At 50.2% G+C, this 16,744-nt stretch overlaps 2 protein-coding genes across 7 annotated transcripts in view; one reads left to right on the forward strand and one right to left on the reverse strand.

Annotated features, from left to right (window-relative positions):
- Positions 1 to 7,077, forward strand: part of NIBAN2 (niban apoptosis regulator 2) — an 82,568-nt gene extending 75,491 nt beyond the window's left edge. The window contains exon 15 of the mRNA XM_073905723.1: positions 7,022 to 7,077. Coding sequence (XP_073761824.1) covers positions 7,022 to 7,062 — 41 coding nt within the window. The 3' untranslated portion in view covers positions 7,063 to 7,077. The remainder of the gene's footprint in view (positions 1 to 7,021) is intronic.
- The window catches only part of LRSAM1 (leucine rich repeat and sterile alpha motif containing 1), a 39,361-nt gene that overhangs the window by 22,323 nt on the left and 294 nt on the right, over positions 1 to 16,744 (reverse strand). The window contains exons 2-11 of one of the 6 annotated variants that reach the window (XM_025888419.2): positions 16,372 to 16,528; positions 14,243 to 14,348; positions 13,767 to 13,823; positions 13,163 to 13,207; positions 12,041 to 12,118; positions 10,841 to 10,909; positions 8,881 to 8,965; positions 7,725 to 7,846; positions 4,171 to 4,261; positions 1,264 to 1,394 (exon numbers count right to left, since the gene is read on the reverse strand). In XM_025888419.2, the coding sequence (XP_025744204.1) occupies positions 1,264 to 1,394; positions 4,171 to 4,261; positions 7,725 to 7,846; positions 8,881 to 8,965; positions 10,841 to 10,909; positions 12,041 to 12,118; positions 13,163 to 13,207; positions 13,767 to 13,823; positions 14,243 to 14,314 (750 nt within the window). In that variant the 5' untranslated portion in view covers positions 14,315 to 14,348; positions 16,372 to 16,528. Of the gene's footprint in view, positions 1 to 1,263; positions 1,395 to 4,170; positions 4,262 to 7,724; positions 7,847 to 8,880; positions 8,966 to 9,980; positions 10,910 to 12,040; positions 12,119 to 13,162; positions 13,208 to 13,766; positions 13,824 to 14,242; positions 14,349 to 16,371; positions 16,605 to 16,744 lie in introns of those variants that run through there. The other 5 variants (XM_025888420.2, XM_025888421.2, XM_073905725.1 and 2 more) reach the window with 5 other exon arrangements.

Here is a 16,744-nt window from a genome sequence, read left to right on the forward strand (position 1 = left end):
AGTAGGCTCTATGCCCAACGTAGGGCTTGAGCTCATGACCCTGAAATCAAGAGCTAGGTGCTCTACCGACTGAGCCGGCCAGGTGCCCCTCATCTGTACCGGTTTATTCTGTAAAGCATCTGTTGATAGATCTTTGGCCTTTTTTTTTTTTCCCTCTTGGGATGGTTTTCTGCTTCTTACTGCTTTGAAAGAGCTCTTTATATGTTCAGTCTGCTAATCCTGCATCAGAAATGTTTGTTGCAAATACTTCCTGAGAGTATAAATGGACACGATTTTCCTGGATCGAGATCTTCCCCCTCTCTAGTTTTCACTGAGCTGCCAAGAGAAAAACAAAACTACAAAGGCATACATGGTGGCCCTGTCAAACAGCGAAGGGGGGCACCAGGGAACCAGAGATGAATAAAAAGTCCTTGGAAGGTAAGAAGTCAAACCCTTGGCAGCTGGTGCCCCCGCTGCCTGCCACCAGAGGCCTCGGGCTGTGAGCCCTCTGTGGGAGTGCAGGTGGGGACAGAGGTGCTTCTGATTGCCTCCAGTGTCAGGTGCCCCTGGCTGATGTGGCCAACTCTAACCAAGCTTCCTCCTCTATGCCCGTCCTAGGCTAGCTCACCCCCTGGGACCAGGGAGGGCCAGCCCCTTGCTGTGCTGACACGTGTGCCTCCCTGACTTCTCACAGACAGGAGAGCATGACCGGAGTCCCGTACAGCAAGGGGCACCGAGGCAGGAAGTACTTGCTGAGAGACAACAAGGAACAATACACACACGATCCCCAAGCTCCATCCAGCAGGGGAGACAGACATTAAACAAATCATCTCCCATGTAATTATTCATTTAGAGCCATGATAAGTGCTCCCAAGGAAATATGGGGCACCCGGAGAACATACAGCAGGAGACCTGACCCGGGCTGATGTGGCGCGGAGACTTCTCAGAGGACGTGGGATTCAGACACAACTGAAGGATGAGGTGGAGTTAGTGAGAGATGAGCAAGGAGAATTTCAGATTGGGTGGGTGGGTGGGGGCAACTGCAAGTTCAAAGGTCCTGAGGGATTCAGGGAGCAGAGAGGAGCTTGGTGCATGTTTGGTGAGGTGGTGGGGTGAGGTGGCACAGGCTTTGTGAGAGCATCTCAGCACACTGGTCTGGATGGAGGTGAATTCTAGTTTGGTGGGGGAATCCAGGGCCTCCAGCTCTGACCATCCCTCCAGTGCCCAGGGCCCCCTCGGTGCACCCCCCCCCACCACTCCTGTCAGCAGGCAGGTACGCCTTACCTGCCACTCTACCTCCTCCCTGGAGAATCTGTCCGTGGGTCCATCAGGGCTATTCCGGGAGGTGTCAGCTCCGTCCTGCTCCAGGACTGGCAGCAAGTACTGAGAAGGAGGGTAGTATTCCAGTCCTGACTCTGCAAGAGAGGACACAAGCTGACCAGGAGGGAGGGGGCAGAAACGTCAGCTCCTGCAGCCTCTGACTTCCTCCCCAGCACCCTGTCCCACCTGCCTGGTCCACTGCTCCCCTGCCCTGGAATGAACCGGGCCCTCCATCCTGCTCACGAGTCCTAAAGCCAGGGCCTGGACTATGGCAAGCACTCAGTAAGTGTCAGCTGAGTGAATAGATAGGCTGGCCAGCTGCCTCACCATCCACGTGAGAATGAGATGAGAAAAGCCTGGAGATCAGTGGAGAAGCCTGGGTCCATAATCTCCTATGTGTATGAGACCTTGGGCAAGACGCCTGCCTTCTCAGGCCCTGCATAATTTTCTCCTATATAACTTGACAGGGTTCGTACTCTTTACCCATTTTTGAGTGGGTTACTTGCCTTATTCTTGTTGATTTATAAGTGCTCTTTATATACCGTAACTAATAACCTTGGGCCTATAATATAGATTATAACTATCTTCTTCCAGATGGTAACCTTTTTAACTTTAATGATGGGATCCTTTTGAGGTAAAGAACTTTTAGATTTTAATATGGTCAAAGTTGTCTTTTAAAAATATAAATGGGAAAAGAAATACTAAAAAGGGCCAGTAGGCATATGAAAAAACATTAAAAAAAAAACCAAGGACATGACATTACAATAATAGTAGGCTGCTTTGCTTATCCGTCAGAATAAATAAGCTTAGAAGAACTTTAAAGATGACGCACCAAGTGTTATTTGTGGGAGGGAGAAAGGGTCCTCTCAGAAGCTACTCACAGGAACCTAAACTGGTGCAGCGCACAGCGCTTGGCCCCCTTCGTCTGCCAGCCCCACTGTGGCCCGCCCTGGAGGAATACGCCCACGGCGCCAGAGAGGGGTGGGTTAACGTGTTCGCAACAGTGGAAGACTGGAAATGAGCTCACGTTCACTGTAAAAGGAAGGCTACGTAAGTTGCGGGGCTCCAACACGTGACAAACTACATAGAACTTTAAAACAAGACAGATGCATCCGTCAAGAGATAGGAAAAGGCCCAAGACCTATTTTTGAGTGAGAAAAACAGGAATCACAATAGTGCACTATCTTTTGTGGATTTTAAAAGATGTTTTTAAGAGAGCAAACCCCAAAACCTTATGTGCATATTTATACCTACTACACCGTGTAAACAAATTGAAGAATTATTTCTTAAGCTGCAGAGCAAGCCTACACATGTTCACTGCCTTATTCTTTGTCTTCTGTATACCTAGAAATTGCATAATTGAAAAACCTTTTTAAGGAAGATAAAGGGTTTGGGTGGGGGATGGGTGGCACAGGTGAAGGGGATTTAGACGCACACTTACAGTGATGAGCAGAGTCCCGTACAGAATTAAGTCCTCATGTGGTACACCTGAAGCTAATATAACCCTATGGTAATTATACTTGAAGAATTTGTCTAGCTCAGCTATTGGCCAGGGTACACATTGGAGTCACCTGTTGCTCGAAGACTCATCTGGTAGGTGTGTGGCCTGAGTAGCCGTTGTGGGATGTGTAACTATTTTTTTTAACTGAAGTATCACATACATACAGAAAAGAACAAAAACTCTTCACGTATAGCTTGGTGAATGTTTAAAAGGAAATCACCCTTATGAACAGGGCTCGGTTTGGGGTCAGTGCTTGTGTGCTGATAAACGTGTCTGGCTTCTCTCACGGCCCATCGTGTTGCGAGGTTCACCATGGCCATAGCAGTAAGACTGCTTTTTTTGTTCCTTTTGATTGCTGTATCGTATTCACGCGTGAGTCTGAAACAGCACCCTGACCCGTTCCACCACCGATGGGCATTTGGGTTGTGTCCGGTTTGGGCTATTATGAACAGTGCTGCCATGAGTATTTCTGTACTTGGCTTTCGACATATATTCATATGGACAGATCCTTTCCAACTTCATGGCTTGCCCTCTTTCCCTAAATGGTGTCTTTCTGATGTTAGTGAAATGTAATTTATCAACATTCTATGGCTGGTGCTGTTGAAGGAAGAAATTAAGGTTCTTTTTCCCTACATGAATATCCATTTGATCCGGAATCATGTACGAAAGACTTTGCTTTCCTTTCTTGTTGCTTTGCCATGACATCTGTCACCCACAGCTGTATGAGTCTTGGCCGTGTTCTACAAGTTCCCCAGGTGACAGGAGCCCCTAATTAAGACCATCTGCCAGACGGGAGGTGGCCAGGTACTCTGCCCTCCCCTCTGGGCACCTGGACCAATGGTGGCCCTCCTGTCACCTTAGCTTCACTGTCACTCCTCCAAGTCCAGTCCACCGTGGCTCGGTCCTGGATGACCCCAATGACCTCCTAACTGGTCCCTGGCCTCCACACTAGCTTTCTCCAGGACCTTCTCCCTGCAGGTGGAGTGAGCCCTCTCCTGTGCGACACTAGGCCCCAGTGGCCTCCCCAGCCCCCTCTGCCGCACGCTTCCCACTGCCCTACACTTCTAGGCCCTTCAACATGCTTCTCCTCCCACCAGCAATGGCCTCCTCTCCTTCCTAAGTCCTAAACGCCCTCAGGTTTCAGCCAAGCCACTTTCCCAGACCTTCCCTGATGCCCCAACCTAAGCAGTAACTCGATTTCCTGTGACCATCTGCTTTGCTTGTGTCTCCTGCCAGATCTGGAGAGCTCCGAGCAGGCAGGAACTGTGGTCTCCTTGGTCTCTGCTGTCCCCCAAGTCTGGGCTGACACAGGGCGGTTGCTGGGACCATGCTTGCTCACTGAGCGAAGGAGGCAGGCTGCCTGGCTTTACCTTTGCAGAGTAACTGCTGAATGGCCTGGGTGCCGGCACTGCACACCTCCTTGGGGGGGTAAACCATGGACGAGGCGTCGAGGCTCAGAGTCTGCAGACACAAGGGGAACCTCTTTATACATGTTATCAATACAATTCCCAAGCACCTGGTTTACTTACGAAGCTGTGTTTACTGTCTCCTCCGCTGAGCAGGGGCAGCTTACCTGTCTTGCTCCCAGCACCTAAAATAGTGTCTGGTGTGCAGCCAGCACGTGATTCATGGTTTTGGATAAAAACTTAAATAAGTGGGGAAAAAAGGAAATTGTAGGACAACATACAGAATAAGATTCCATGTTTGTTAAAAGAAATACTTTTTTTTTTTAAAGATTTTATTTATTTGACAGAGAGAGAAATAGCGAGAGCAGGAACACAAGCAGGGGGAGTGGGAGAGGGAGAAGCAGGCTTCCTGCTGAGCAGGGAGCCCGATGTGGGACTCGATCCTAGGACCCTGGGATCACGACCTGAGCCGAAGGCAGACGCTTAACAACTGAGCCACCCAGGCGCCCAGAAATACTCCTATTCTCTCACATTAGTGTATTTATAAAAAAAAAAGCGTGGAGGAATATATATCAAACTCAAAATGGTTTCCTCTAAAGGGGAGATTCTGGGGTACTTTCTACATGAAATTGGAATTTTTTAACAATGTGATTTTTTAAGTAAAAAAAAACCCAATGTTTATATGGGCACGCATGCACCTGCTTATGGGTTTATGAGGCCCAGGAAGCAGGGACCTGGTTCACACAAATGCCCACAAAGCTGTCCACAGCCCTGCCGTGAGGTTTTCCGTTGTTTTTATTTGTTGAATCAAGCCCTCCTGCTATCCTCTTACTTTTTCCCAGAGGCCTCCTGGACTTGGCACAAGTTATCTAAAGCCCCTTTCAGGAGTCCATATCCTCTCTGCCTGGGACAGACAGGCCCGCCCCAGAAGGCCTGAGGGACCAGGCTGGAAGTGGCTGAGTGGGGAAAGCAGCTCAGAGGCCCCCCAAGCCTGGTGAGCACAGCCCTTCCACCCAGGGACACGCACTGCAGAAGGAGCCTGCCCTGGAGCACAGGAACCAACTGCCTGAGGTTGGGGGGCCCGAGAGCAGAAAACCCCATCCTGGGAGGCCGAACCTAAAGAAAATTCACCCACATGGGTAATACTGGTCACCAACAGTGTGGTGGGTGCTGGGGCTGCACCACCTAGTTTGGTGGCCATGAGCCACGCCTGGCCATGTCAGTTTACATTTCAACTGACTAAAATGAAAGCGAATTTAAAGCTCAGTCCCTCAGTGGCACCAGCCACGTTTCAAGTGTGCAACAGCCACAGGTGGCCACGGCTACTGCATGGAACACACAGATGCGGGTGTCCCCCTTATCGGCGGGAGCAGCAACTGGACAGCGATGCATGCAGCCACTTGGCCCTGGTGTCAGACCCCAGGTCATCCTGTCCCAGCTGTGTGCCCTTGAACAGGGCAGCTGACTTCCCTGAGGCTTGGCTCCCTCCGTTCAACGGGCACGATATCACCCAGCGGCAGGGCTGTTTGATGGGTAATAGATAAAACGTGAGAAAGACCTTGGCCTTAACCGAGAATGGTCACTTATGGTCTCATCCTGAAAAAGGGTTTGTCCAAGGTGCCACCAAGAAGCTCAAAAGGTTTTTTTTTAAAGAATGGATGTAAAGTACATCACTCTCAGAGCTCCCACTAGCTGACGTATGAGGGCTTCAGAATCAGTGTCGCTGTGAGCTGTGCGCTCAGGTACGGTGGCCACTAAGCACATGGGGCCTGGGTGGCTCAGTCGGTTAAGTGTCTCTCGATTTCAGCTCCGGTCATGATCTCAGGGTCGTGAGATCGAGCCCTACGTGGGGCTCTGCGCTTGGCGGGGAGTCTCCTTCTGTCCCTCCTCCTGCTTGTGTGCGTGTGCTCTCTCTCTCCCCAGTAAATAAATAAATCTTAAAAAAAAATGTATAAGTAAACATGTACTTCCTTGGTCATACTAGTCACACTTCCAGTGCTCGAGGGCCACACGTGGCTAGTGGCTATCGACTTGGGACAGCACAGTCACTGGACATTTCCATCACTGCAGAAAGTTCTGTTGGACAGCACTGTCTCTCCAGCCTGCCTAGGGAGAGGGGCTGACCATCCTGTCCATTCTCAGGCTGGCTGCCACAGTGGGAGGGACCAGCCCCTAGGGTCAGCCCCCTTCCTTTGCTGTCTACATGCTCACCCACCTACTTCTGATAAAGATGCTGATGTTCAGCAGTCTGGACTGACAGGTAATTCACTGATGGCTCATCAGAGAGTTCTGGGATGTTGGCCAGACTATGTGTCATCGGGGATAGATAAGTCCCTGTTCCAGAGGCTGAGTTGCACAGAGGTGAAGAGCACAGGCCCTCAATTCACACTGCCTGGTTTTCAACCCCATCTCTGCTATCACTAGCTGTGCGGCCCCTGGGCAAGCTCCTTAAACTGTCCATGGCCTAGCCGCTTCACCTGCAAAGGGGCACAGCGGTATCTGGCTTGCAGGATATTCCTGAGGATTCAGGGAACTGATGCAGATTAAGCACCTAACCTTGTAAATACCAGATAAATGTGGGCTGTCTTGTCATCACAACTGTAAGGGCCCCCACCTTCCCTGAGCAAGCGGCCTTGTGTCAGTGTGTCTGTTAAGGCCTGAACTGTGTGTCCCCCAAAAACACATATATGAAGTCCTAATCCCCTGTACCTCAGATGCCACTGCATTTGGATATAAGGTCTTTAAAGAAGTAAACAAGTTCAAAATGACGTCACCAGGCTGGTCCCTAATCCATTATGTCTGGTGTTCTTAGCAGAAGAGGAATTTTGGATACAGGCCCATAGAGGAGGAAGATGATGTGAGGACCCAGGGAGAAGAGAGCCATCTACAAGCCCAGGAGAGAGGCCTCAGAAGCAACCAACCCTTCTCTTGGACTTCTAGCCTCCAGAGCCGTGAGAAGATAAATCTCCTATTTAAGCCACCTGTCCTGTGGTACTCTGTTACGGCCACCCTGGCAAACCAATACAGTGACCCAGGAAGGGCTTGTCCCCCCTCCCTGCTCTGATGCTCAGTTTCTACGCCTCCAAGTAAGGCTGCTCTCCCTGTCACGGAGCTCTGGGCTCTTCACGATCTGGATCCTCCAGACACAGCAACTGCCAACCACACCAGATCCCCCATTCCTCCCTTAACACCTCCTGTGCTGTGCACCTCCTGCATTCTCCGTACTGTCCCCTGCACCTGAATGCTCCGTTACCCATGTCTACTTCTCCAAAACGAGTTCCTCTCTCAAGGTCCAGCTCAAACACATCTTTCACAGAGTGTCGACCCCACCAGGATTCAGTGTTCTGTCTTCACTCTAGGAGTGTGTATTTCTGCCACCGTCATGGCAGCAAAAGTCACATAATGACAACTGCTTGACATCACTCTCTCTGTGAGCCCCTAACGACCGAGCCCAGCACCCCATGACAAGGGCAGGCATTCAGGAACATGGGAAGGGGGTGTGGGTGGGCCGCACTTACTTCCAGGGTTCGAACATGCGCCAGTAGCTGTGGCAACCTCTGAATCTCGTTGTCGCTGATGTCGAGAGTACGTAAGCTTCGAAGTTCTCCCAAGGTGTCTGGAAGCTCCTTCAGCTTGTTATCTGGAGAGATCCCAATGGCACAGCTCAACTTCCCAAAGCCCCTCCACCAGCTTCCTGCCTGATGCCGCCAGGACCTGGGGGCACGTGGGTGCCTCACTTTGATCCCGGGGTGTGCACCAGGTCCTGAGACCTGAGGCTCCGTGAGGAAGAGCAGAGGGGTCCAGTTTTAGTGGCCTGGGTTCAAGTTCTTACTCTACCACTTACTAGCTGGGTGACTTTGGAAAATGGACTTTACCTCTTTGGGCCAGTTTTCTCATGTAAAATGGGGATAATGATACTATTTGGGCACATAGGAACATCAAAGAATTCAATGAAACTATGCATATGAAGCCCTTAGCCTTCAGCACAGTGCCTGTCACACCGTAAGTGATCGATAAACACGGTATCATTATTTTTATCATTTATATGTTACCAATGAGTAAACTGAGGCATTTTGTGCAGAAAGTGCTTAAGGACAACCAGAGGACACGAGGGAGCTGGGGGTATGGAAGGCAAGCACCCTGCATGTGACTCTGGGCTCTGTAACTATCATACTGGGTGGTTTTGAGCAAGTCACTGCTCCCAGCCTCTTTTCTTCCCCTGTCAAGTGGGGGGCACCCCTCCCTGTCCCTACCCCACGGACTCGCTGCATCACCAACTGTGGAAGCGCTCCTCCCTGAGGGTGAAGCGCTCGCTGTCAGAACCTGTACTGTGGCTCCTGGATGGCTCTCTCCCAGCCAGGCCGCCACTCCGACCGCGCCTTGTTACTACAGATATGGGGGCCCGAGTCCGGGAGCCTGACTGTCAGAACTGGCTGGCCTCCTCTCTGTAAGGCCCTGAAGAGTCACAGGAACTCTCCAGACACCCTGTCTCTCGTTACCATGGAGACAGACACCCTCCCCTCCCCAGAAGGGGGTCAGTCCAGTTTATAGGGATGCTCCAGGACTGGCGGCCCTCCTGCTCAGTGGTTCCCCAGGAGGAGCACTCTGTGGATGCTGGCCAAGACAGCCCAGAGCTGACTGAAAGTCACATGGACAAGGCGTTCTGGCCCCTACCTTTCACATTGAGGGTCTGGAGCTGGATCAGGTTCCCAATGGAACGTGGGAGATACGTCAGTTGATTCCTTTCCACATTCAATACCTAAGACAGAGGGGAAAATGACACAAGAACCCAGACACAGAGAACAGGGTCTAGCCCTGCTTCAAGCCAGGCAGCATCTGGGTGCCACACATACTTTAACTCCCCTTGACAGCCCTGCGAGGAAGGCACTGATGGTTATGATCCCACAGGCTCAGAGTGGTGAAGTCACGTGCCCGAGAGAGCAGAGCCAGACCTGGAGCCGGTTCTTGCTGAGATTCCACCATTTATGGAGACCACAGAATGCCCCATGATGGTCCCACAATCAAGCCAGGAGGAAGAAGGGGACGAGCAGGTTCAGGGACCTGGGGGAGTCAGCCTATGACAGGGCTCTAGGAATCCCAGTGCTGGGGGGAAGGAAGCCGAGCTGCATAAAAGCAGCAGGATATGCCCAAGATCTCAAAGCTGGCAGCTGGTGGTGCCCAGACAGGATCGCAGGTCTGCTGGATCCCGCAGACCGCGCTCTCTCCTGGATGCGGCACTATGAGGGGAGCAAGGCCAATGGGATGGCACACTAAGTACTCATTAAACATTGATGTGACGGAAAGCTAAGGAGTCATTAAAAATAATGTGGCAGATAAATATTTGATGAAGCAAAAGATGGTTAGGAGTTACTGTCAGGTATCCAAAAGTTACAAATCAATGAATACAACAATTCTATAAAAATACATGTGTTAAAAAAAGTCCCCAAAGAGGGGCGCCTGGGTGGCTCAGTTGGTTAGGCGACTGCCTTCAGCTCAGGTCATGATCCTGGAGTCCCGGGATCAAGTCCCGCATCGGGCTCCCTGCTTGGCGGGGAGTCTGCTTCTCCCTCTGACCCTCTTCCCTCTCGTGCTATCTCTCATTCTCTCCCTCTCAAATAAAAAATAAAATCTTTAAAAAAAAAAAGTCCCCAAAGATCCTACACCCAAGTATTCACTGTGGCTTCCTAAGGGGTGACAATTCCTACTATTCTGCCACATGTTCTGTGTGCCTTTGGGCATGTGACAGGCATCCCTCTGGACCTCAACTTTCTCACCTGTAAAATGCAACATCAGCCACACTGTAGGGTTGTTCATTCCCATCATTTCTTGGTCTCCTCCACGTTGGAGGCAGCGTGCAGGGTTGGGGTGCAGCCCTCCGAGGACTACATCTCCATCAAATCAGTAAACCCTTCATTAGGAACTATGCACGGCCATTAATGCTCCCAAGGAAACAAGCTGGGGCTGAGACAGAGACCCAGAAGGTGGATCTACTTTGACAGGGAGGTTGGGAGGGTTCTCAGGGACATTTGGGCTGACAGAGGATGAGCCGCTCAGGCAGAAGGGAGAGCTGAGGTCCGAACGGGGAGGCCCTGCCGCAGTAGGGCAGGAAGGCCAGAGGGAGCTGAAGGGGACAGGAGAGGAGGCGGGACAGCAGGTGGGCCCATCGTACAGGGTCTGAAGGGGCACAGTGAAGAGAGTGGGTTTTAATCTAAGTGTGAAGGAAAGCCGCTTCTTCCTCTGTAAAGTGGGGATAATGCTAGCACCTGCCTGACAAGGAGGCTGCAGGAAATCGGTAGATAATAGGAGGGAAGCGCTCAGCTCCTCGTGGGCATGCAGGGGGCCCATGACTGATCCAAAGTGGGAGGATGAGTCACAGTGCTAAATTCATCATTTCCTGCTTCCTCCTTGTGGAAGCTCACAATGAAATCCCAAAAGCACAAGCCAAAAATATGGCATTGAGATTCCCACAGCTCAGACTGCCATGTCCAGGGTGTCACCGAGCTTCCTGACGGGAAAGGGGCAGAGGGCGCCGGCACCCAGGGCGGCCATGGCCAGAGCCCCACCAGAACTCTCCAGCCTCGTGCAGTTTCTCACTTGCCGTCAGAGGCAGGTGTTGTGCGTCCTGCAGCCATACCTGGAGGGCAGTCAGCTGCCCTAAGTCGTCAGGAAGAGCTGACAGCTGATTATCGTGAAGATCCAGAACCTGCAGGAGGAAGACAAGCTAAGGGGTCATAGTCACCAACGGAGAAAGCCCGTAGACCTCTGGCTCCGGGGAGGCGAGAAGATACCGGGGCCCCTTCCTGCCTCTGGTGTTGAAACAACACCAGCCCCTCCCTCTCCCAACTACGTGATCATTCCATCTCAGCTCCTTTTTCAAAACCATTTCTTCCTTTTTCTTTATCAAATACTTATTTTTAGCTGTTGAGTGAAAACAGCATGCTATGAAACGGTATGCCTAAATATTTATGTTAAAAAGGAAAACCCTCAGAGTATAAGTACATATTTATGTAGAAAAAGACTATCAAGTATGCAATAATATACTGACGGTGGTTCTCGAGTGTGAGATGACATTTTTCCTCCTTTGCTTAATTGTATTTGCTAGTTTTTTTAGCAATACAAATGAGCAAAAAAGGCATAGGTCATATATATGAGTACATAAGTATGTTTCATTTACATATATATGAAGTAGAAATATACACAAGTACAAAATAAATATTTAAAAAATGTATAAAATGTTATTTGTTTTACTACAAAAAAACGAGTGTTGGGCTAGAATAATAAAGAGAAGTAAAAACCACCCCAACTCCTACAAACCAGAGTTAACCACAAAAACCACTCTGACGCCTGATGCTGCCATCCTTTTCTATGGAGTGAGCCCACGGTCAGCTCATGTTCACGTGGAATAATCCCGAGGCCACAGGCCACATGTACTGTGAATATGTCCCAGTCCCTGTCCCGGAGAGGCTGACAGTCAGGAGGAAGTCAGCTCCCATCACGGGGCTTTCGCACCGACCGCATGAGGCCCTGCGTCCCTCCAGGGCCTTCTTGTTTGGGCTGGTCAGTGTTCACACTCTCTGTGAGTTCACGTGCTCTGAGTTTTATGCTTCGCCTTTCTACCTGTTGGGCAAGTTCCCCTGAAGGCAGGGCCTGTGGCTGGTTATCTCTGCAACCCCACCCCATGCACAGCACTCAGGTGCCCCATAAACTGTGCCAATCCAACCCCAGCCTGACTATTAAGTTAGGCCTGTGTGGCATAAACTTTAACAAAGGGAGCTTGGCCGTCACGTGGTACACCAGGCAGAGTCCCTGAGCCCTGGGAGAAGGACCCCAGTACCTTGATGGTTATGAGACTCAGGAGGCTGCAGGATTTAGGGAGCAGGGAAGTGAGGTGATTCGTGTGGACAACCAACACCTGTGTGGGAAAGATGTGTGGCGTGTCAGCCAGAGGGAGAGCGGCAAGCACGGCAGCCAGCCTGGTGTAGGATGCACTGCAGACCCCGCATGCCCGCTCTTCCCTGCTCTCCCGGACACTGCAATGGGGGACGTGGCTCAGAATTGTGGAACCTCCAAATGGGGAATCAGATGACCTGAAAGTCTGTAATTTCAAGGGTGGAAGGGATCTTTGAGGCCTAATGCCACCTTCCATCCTGAGAAGGGTCCCTGTGCAGCTGCCCTGATCTTAACCTCCCCCAGTGTCAGCATCGTCACATGGGGAACAGAGAATAACAAAGTACTTGCCTCCGAGGGCTGCCTGTATGATTAACAAAATAACAGACAAAAAGGACTGAGCCCAGGGCTGGCTTGGGGTCCAGTGCTCAATCCGTGTCATCTGTTGCTGTTTTTATAGCATCGACCCCCACACAGAAACTTCTAGTGTCAAGGAGCTCACCAGGCTGTTTCTATGGAACACTTCTTACCTCCCTTCATTAGACAATTTGTTTAGAATGCTCCTAGCTGCCTACACGCAAAGCCGCGACGCCTTTCTGAAAACCCCTTCACTCCATTCTCACCCTCTCTGCTGGGTGACCAGAACTAAGTACATCTTTCATTATTATGAACAAGGTCACCCTGTGTTTACTGCGACAGGCGTCATACCTGGTGCATTCCAGTCTCCATCTACCTACCTCCCTACGCGTCACTCTTTGAATTCTCATGCTACCTCTGTGAGAGTAGAACTAGAAAGAAGAATGTCTTCATTGAGCAGATGAAAAAAAAGGATGTAAGAGTTGGTGGAAGTTGCCCAACTCACGAGGGCCAAGGCCAGGATGTGACCCAGGCCCAGCTGACACCAAACTCAACTCTTCCAACTGTGCAAACACCTACTTCAAGCTGAAAGGGTGAAAATCAGGGAGAAGGGAGATGTCTACGCCAAGAAGACAGTGCCGAAAAGTCCCACCTGATTTCAAACAAGCAAACATGCAACAAACAAGTCTATGAAAATGAAGATCCACCTCACCTTCTTCTGTAGAACTTTGCATGTTGCAAAAGCTCCAAATGGAACCTAAGAGAAAGAACAGTCAGCGCCTCCCCTCCTGCCGGTTTTTGTTTTCTGAGCGGCACACATGTGAGGGAGAGATGGGGCAGGAGGTGATCAAGTGCAAAATCCTCATGTGCAGAGCAGCCGGGAGTGTGATGGGGGAGGCTGGTGAGGAATGCTGCTGGGATGTGGTCAGCCCTCCCCTGCAACCAGCTGGCGGTAGACTGCCCTGCCCGGCCCCAGCCCGCACACCATCCCCAGCCCGCACACCATCCCCAACAATAGCTCTATCGGGGCAAAAGAAAGATCTCTGGTGCTATGCAGAGGCTGGAGAAACCCAGATTCTTCCAGTTCCCTAGAAATCTGTGGGTACATTTTCTAGACTCCTTGATTCTCGTAGACTGTGTTGAGGCCACCGATCATCTTAATTCTTTTGAATAAGAACAAAATCCAAGAACACTTCACTTGACTGATGCTTCTGGTGTTCTAAAAGCCCTAGTCCACATCTGTCTTTCTCAGGAACATGTGATCCAAGAAAAAAGGACAGATCAACTTCACAGCCAGAACACCAGCCCCGATTTACCTCTGAGAGCTCACATTTAGAGATGTCAAGAATGTCGTCGGCCCCAGCTTCTTTTGCCTGAGAGTAAAAAGAATAATAAAAAATGCGTTCAAACAAAACACCTTGCAGAGCGGACAAACCAGCCAAAGAAACACAGGATCAAGGAACTGTAAGAGACCACAGACACCATCTGGTTCAACTAATCCATTTTGCAGGTGCACCAATGATCCCTGCTTCAGTGGGGCTTGAGGTCCAGCACGGAAGAGCAAATGAACAAGTAATGACAACTGTCATCAGTACCCTCGGGAGGGAAGTGGGAGGCACTCCCGAGTACCAGACAGGAGGCCTCACTGGTCTGCTTTGAGTCAGAGATCTCCTCTGGGGGTCAGGGAGGCAGATGGGAGGGAGGGAGCACACGGCTTGTTTGGGGGCAGCGTGGAGCCCCATTCCATGAGGGCAGAGGCGGAGATGGACTCAGGAAACCCATCTTCCCTCACCAGACACATCTGATACTCCAGGCGTTTCCGAGCCTCTTCACTGGGTTTACGCTTCCGGAAGAAGAGCGGCATTCTTTTTTCTCTCCCTGGAGTAATCCTCAGGACTCTAGGGCACAGGAGAGAAATCAGGGCCTGGGGACCCAGGACAGGCAGCACACCACCACAGAACACACAGCTGGTCTGCCGGACTGTCTGAGCCTTGATGGCAGTGTCTGCATCCATCTCAGCCACCCATCTGTGCCATGAGCCCAGCACAGCAGGTCTTTCTAAGGATGCTCTCTGAAAATGTGTAACAGATGGGACCGATGAATCACTTCTAGTTCCTGAAACACTGTCAGAGTGGCATCGGCAAACCAAACACTGCACCAGCTACATCATAAGCAAAGAGATCTCTTAATTGAATAAAAATTCCAAGGCAATCCTCAGACACCTTACCACCCTCACAGCTACTGTTCCATTTGATTCTCACCACAGCCCTGTTTAAAGTGATGAAAGGGGCACATGAGCTCAGTGATCTGGTTATATGGCCTGGATTGTAGCAAAACCAGTCTGGAGCCCTGTTCTCTCGAGTCCTGATACTGTGGGGTTTGCCCAACTCCTTCATGCTTGAATAACTTAGCACACACTAATTACAGTGTCCTGAACTCAGAAGCCAGTTGCTTACTGCCTGCCCAGTACCTGCAAGTATCAGCACTTGATAAGGGATAACAATGGGCCCAGGAAGCAATCATCCAGGAAAGCTTATGGTTAACAGCACAGGCTTTGGGATGAAATGTAACTGAGTTTATGGCGGTTCCTCAAAAAATTAAAAACAGAAATACCCTACGACCCAGCAATTGTACTATGAGGTATTTACCCCAAAGACACAAAGGTAGTGATCAGAAGGGGCACCTGCAGCCCAATGTTTATAGCAGCATTATCAATAACAGCCAAACTATGGAAAAAGCCCAAATGTCCATTGATTGATGAATGAATAAAGAAAATGTTGTGTGTGTGTGTGTGTGTGTGTGTGTATATATAGATATACACACACACACACAATGGAATATCACTCAGCCATCAAAAATGAATTCTTGCCATTTGCAATGATATAGCTAGAGTGTTACTATGCTAAATGAAATAAGTTAGGCAGAAAAAGACTAATACTATATGATCTCACTCATATGTGAAAATTAAGAAAAAAAACAGATGAACATATGGGAAGGCATAAAAAAAGAAAGAGGTAGGCAAACCATAAGAGGCTCTTAACGATAAAAAACAAACTGAGGATTGATAGAGGGAGGTGGGTGGGGGATGGGCTGAATGGGTGATGGGTATTAAGGACAGCCCTTGTTATGATGAGCACTGGGTGTTATATGTAATTAATGAATCGCTAAATTCTATTCCTGAAGCCAGTATTACATTATATGTTAACTAACTAGAATTGAAATAAAAAATTGAAATAAAAAAAAAATGTAACTAAGTGGGTTTAAATCCCAGATCTGCCATCCACCAACCATGTCACCTTTGTTCAATCTCTCTGAGTCTCAGTTTCCTCATCTGTATAATAATCTTACCAATACCCGGTTCTGGGAGGATCCAGTGATTTCATATATGTAAAACTCATAGCACATTACCTGGCACATAATCACTGCTCAATCAATGTCAGCCACATAGCACTATACAGCTGACAAATATTTATTCAGGGCCCACTATAGCTAGGGGGAAGATGCAGTTGAAAAAGATACACACCCAGTCCTCAAGGGGAGGGGTAGAGATCACAGGTTTCCTTCCATAGGGGCCTGGGCAGTCTGGGGAGCCTGCCAACCTGCAGAGCTGGCTCAGGCTCCTCCTGTCACCCCACCTGCCAGCAGGGAATGGGGAATAGTCTAAAAACAGCCCTCCCCCATCCCTCCCAGATGACAAGCTCTTCTGCTCCCCAAGGACTAACCCTCTCTCATCCCCTCCCCAAAGTCCAGCCCTCCCACCACCTCCCCCACAGTGATCATCCCTTCTCCATCCCTCCCATAGATCAGCTCTTCCCAACCTGCTCCCCGATGTCCACTCCTCATCCATTCCTTCCCCCAACGTCTAGCCCATTGGGAAGAACCACACCCATTCTCCCCAGGCTGGAGTGGGGAGAGCCCCACCTGGCTTTGTTGGTGGACAGGTCACCGATGCTCCTTCCCACGGGTGGACCTGAAGGCAGGCAGATCACTCGTAGGGCTTGGTCATGGACACAGGGTTGCAGACCACCGGGCACGAGCCCGGGCGGAGCCGGAGTCTGGTCTCCTCCAAACGCAGAAGCTGGGGACCGAAACTCAGAATCTCAGAAAGTCATGCAGACCAGGATGACGAAGTCTAAGACTCAGAACCGTAGAATCTTGGAATTAAGAGTTGGACCAAATTTAGACCCGAATGAAATTGTTTCGATAACCAAAATGCACACATCACGAAGGAGCTAAAAGGGGACCGGGGGTCGCCATGGCCCTAGGGTCTCGGAATGGGGGTGCAGACCCCTTA

The sequence above is a fragment of the Callorhinus ursinus genome, unplaced genomic scaffold, assembly GCF_003265705.2.
Source record: "Callorhinus ursinus isolate GAN/ISIS: 27379988/994484 unplaced genomic scaffold, GSC_fseal_2.0 scaffold24, whole genome shotgun sequence".
Taxonomy (NCBI): Eukaryota; Metazoa; Chordata; class Mammalia; order Carnivora; family Otariidae; genus Callorhinus; species Callorhinus ursinus.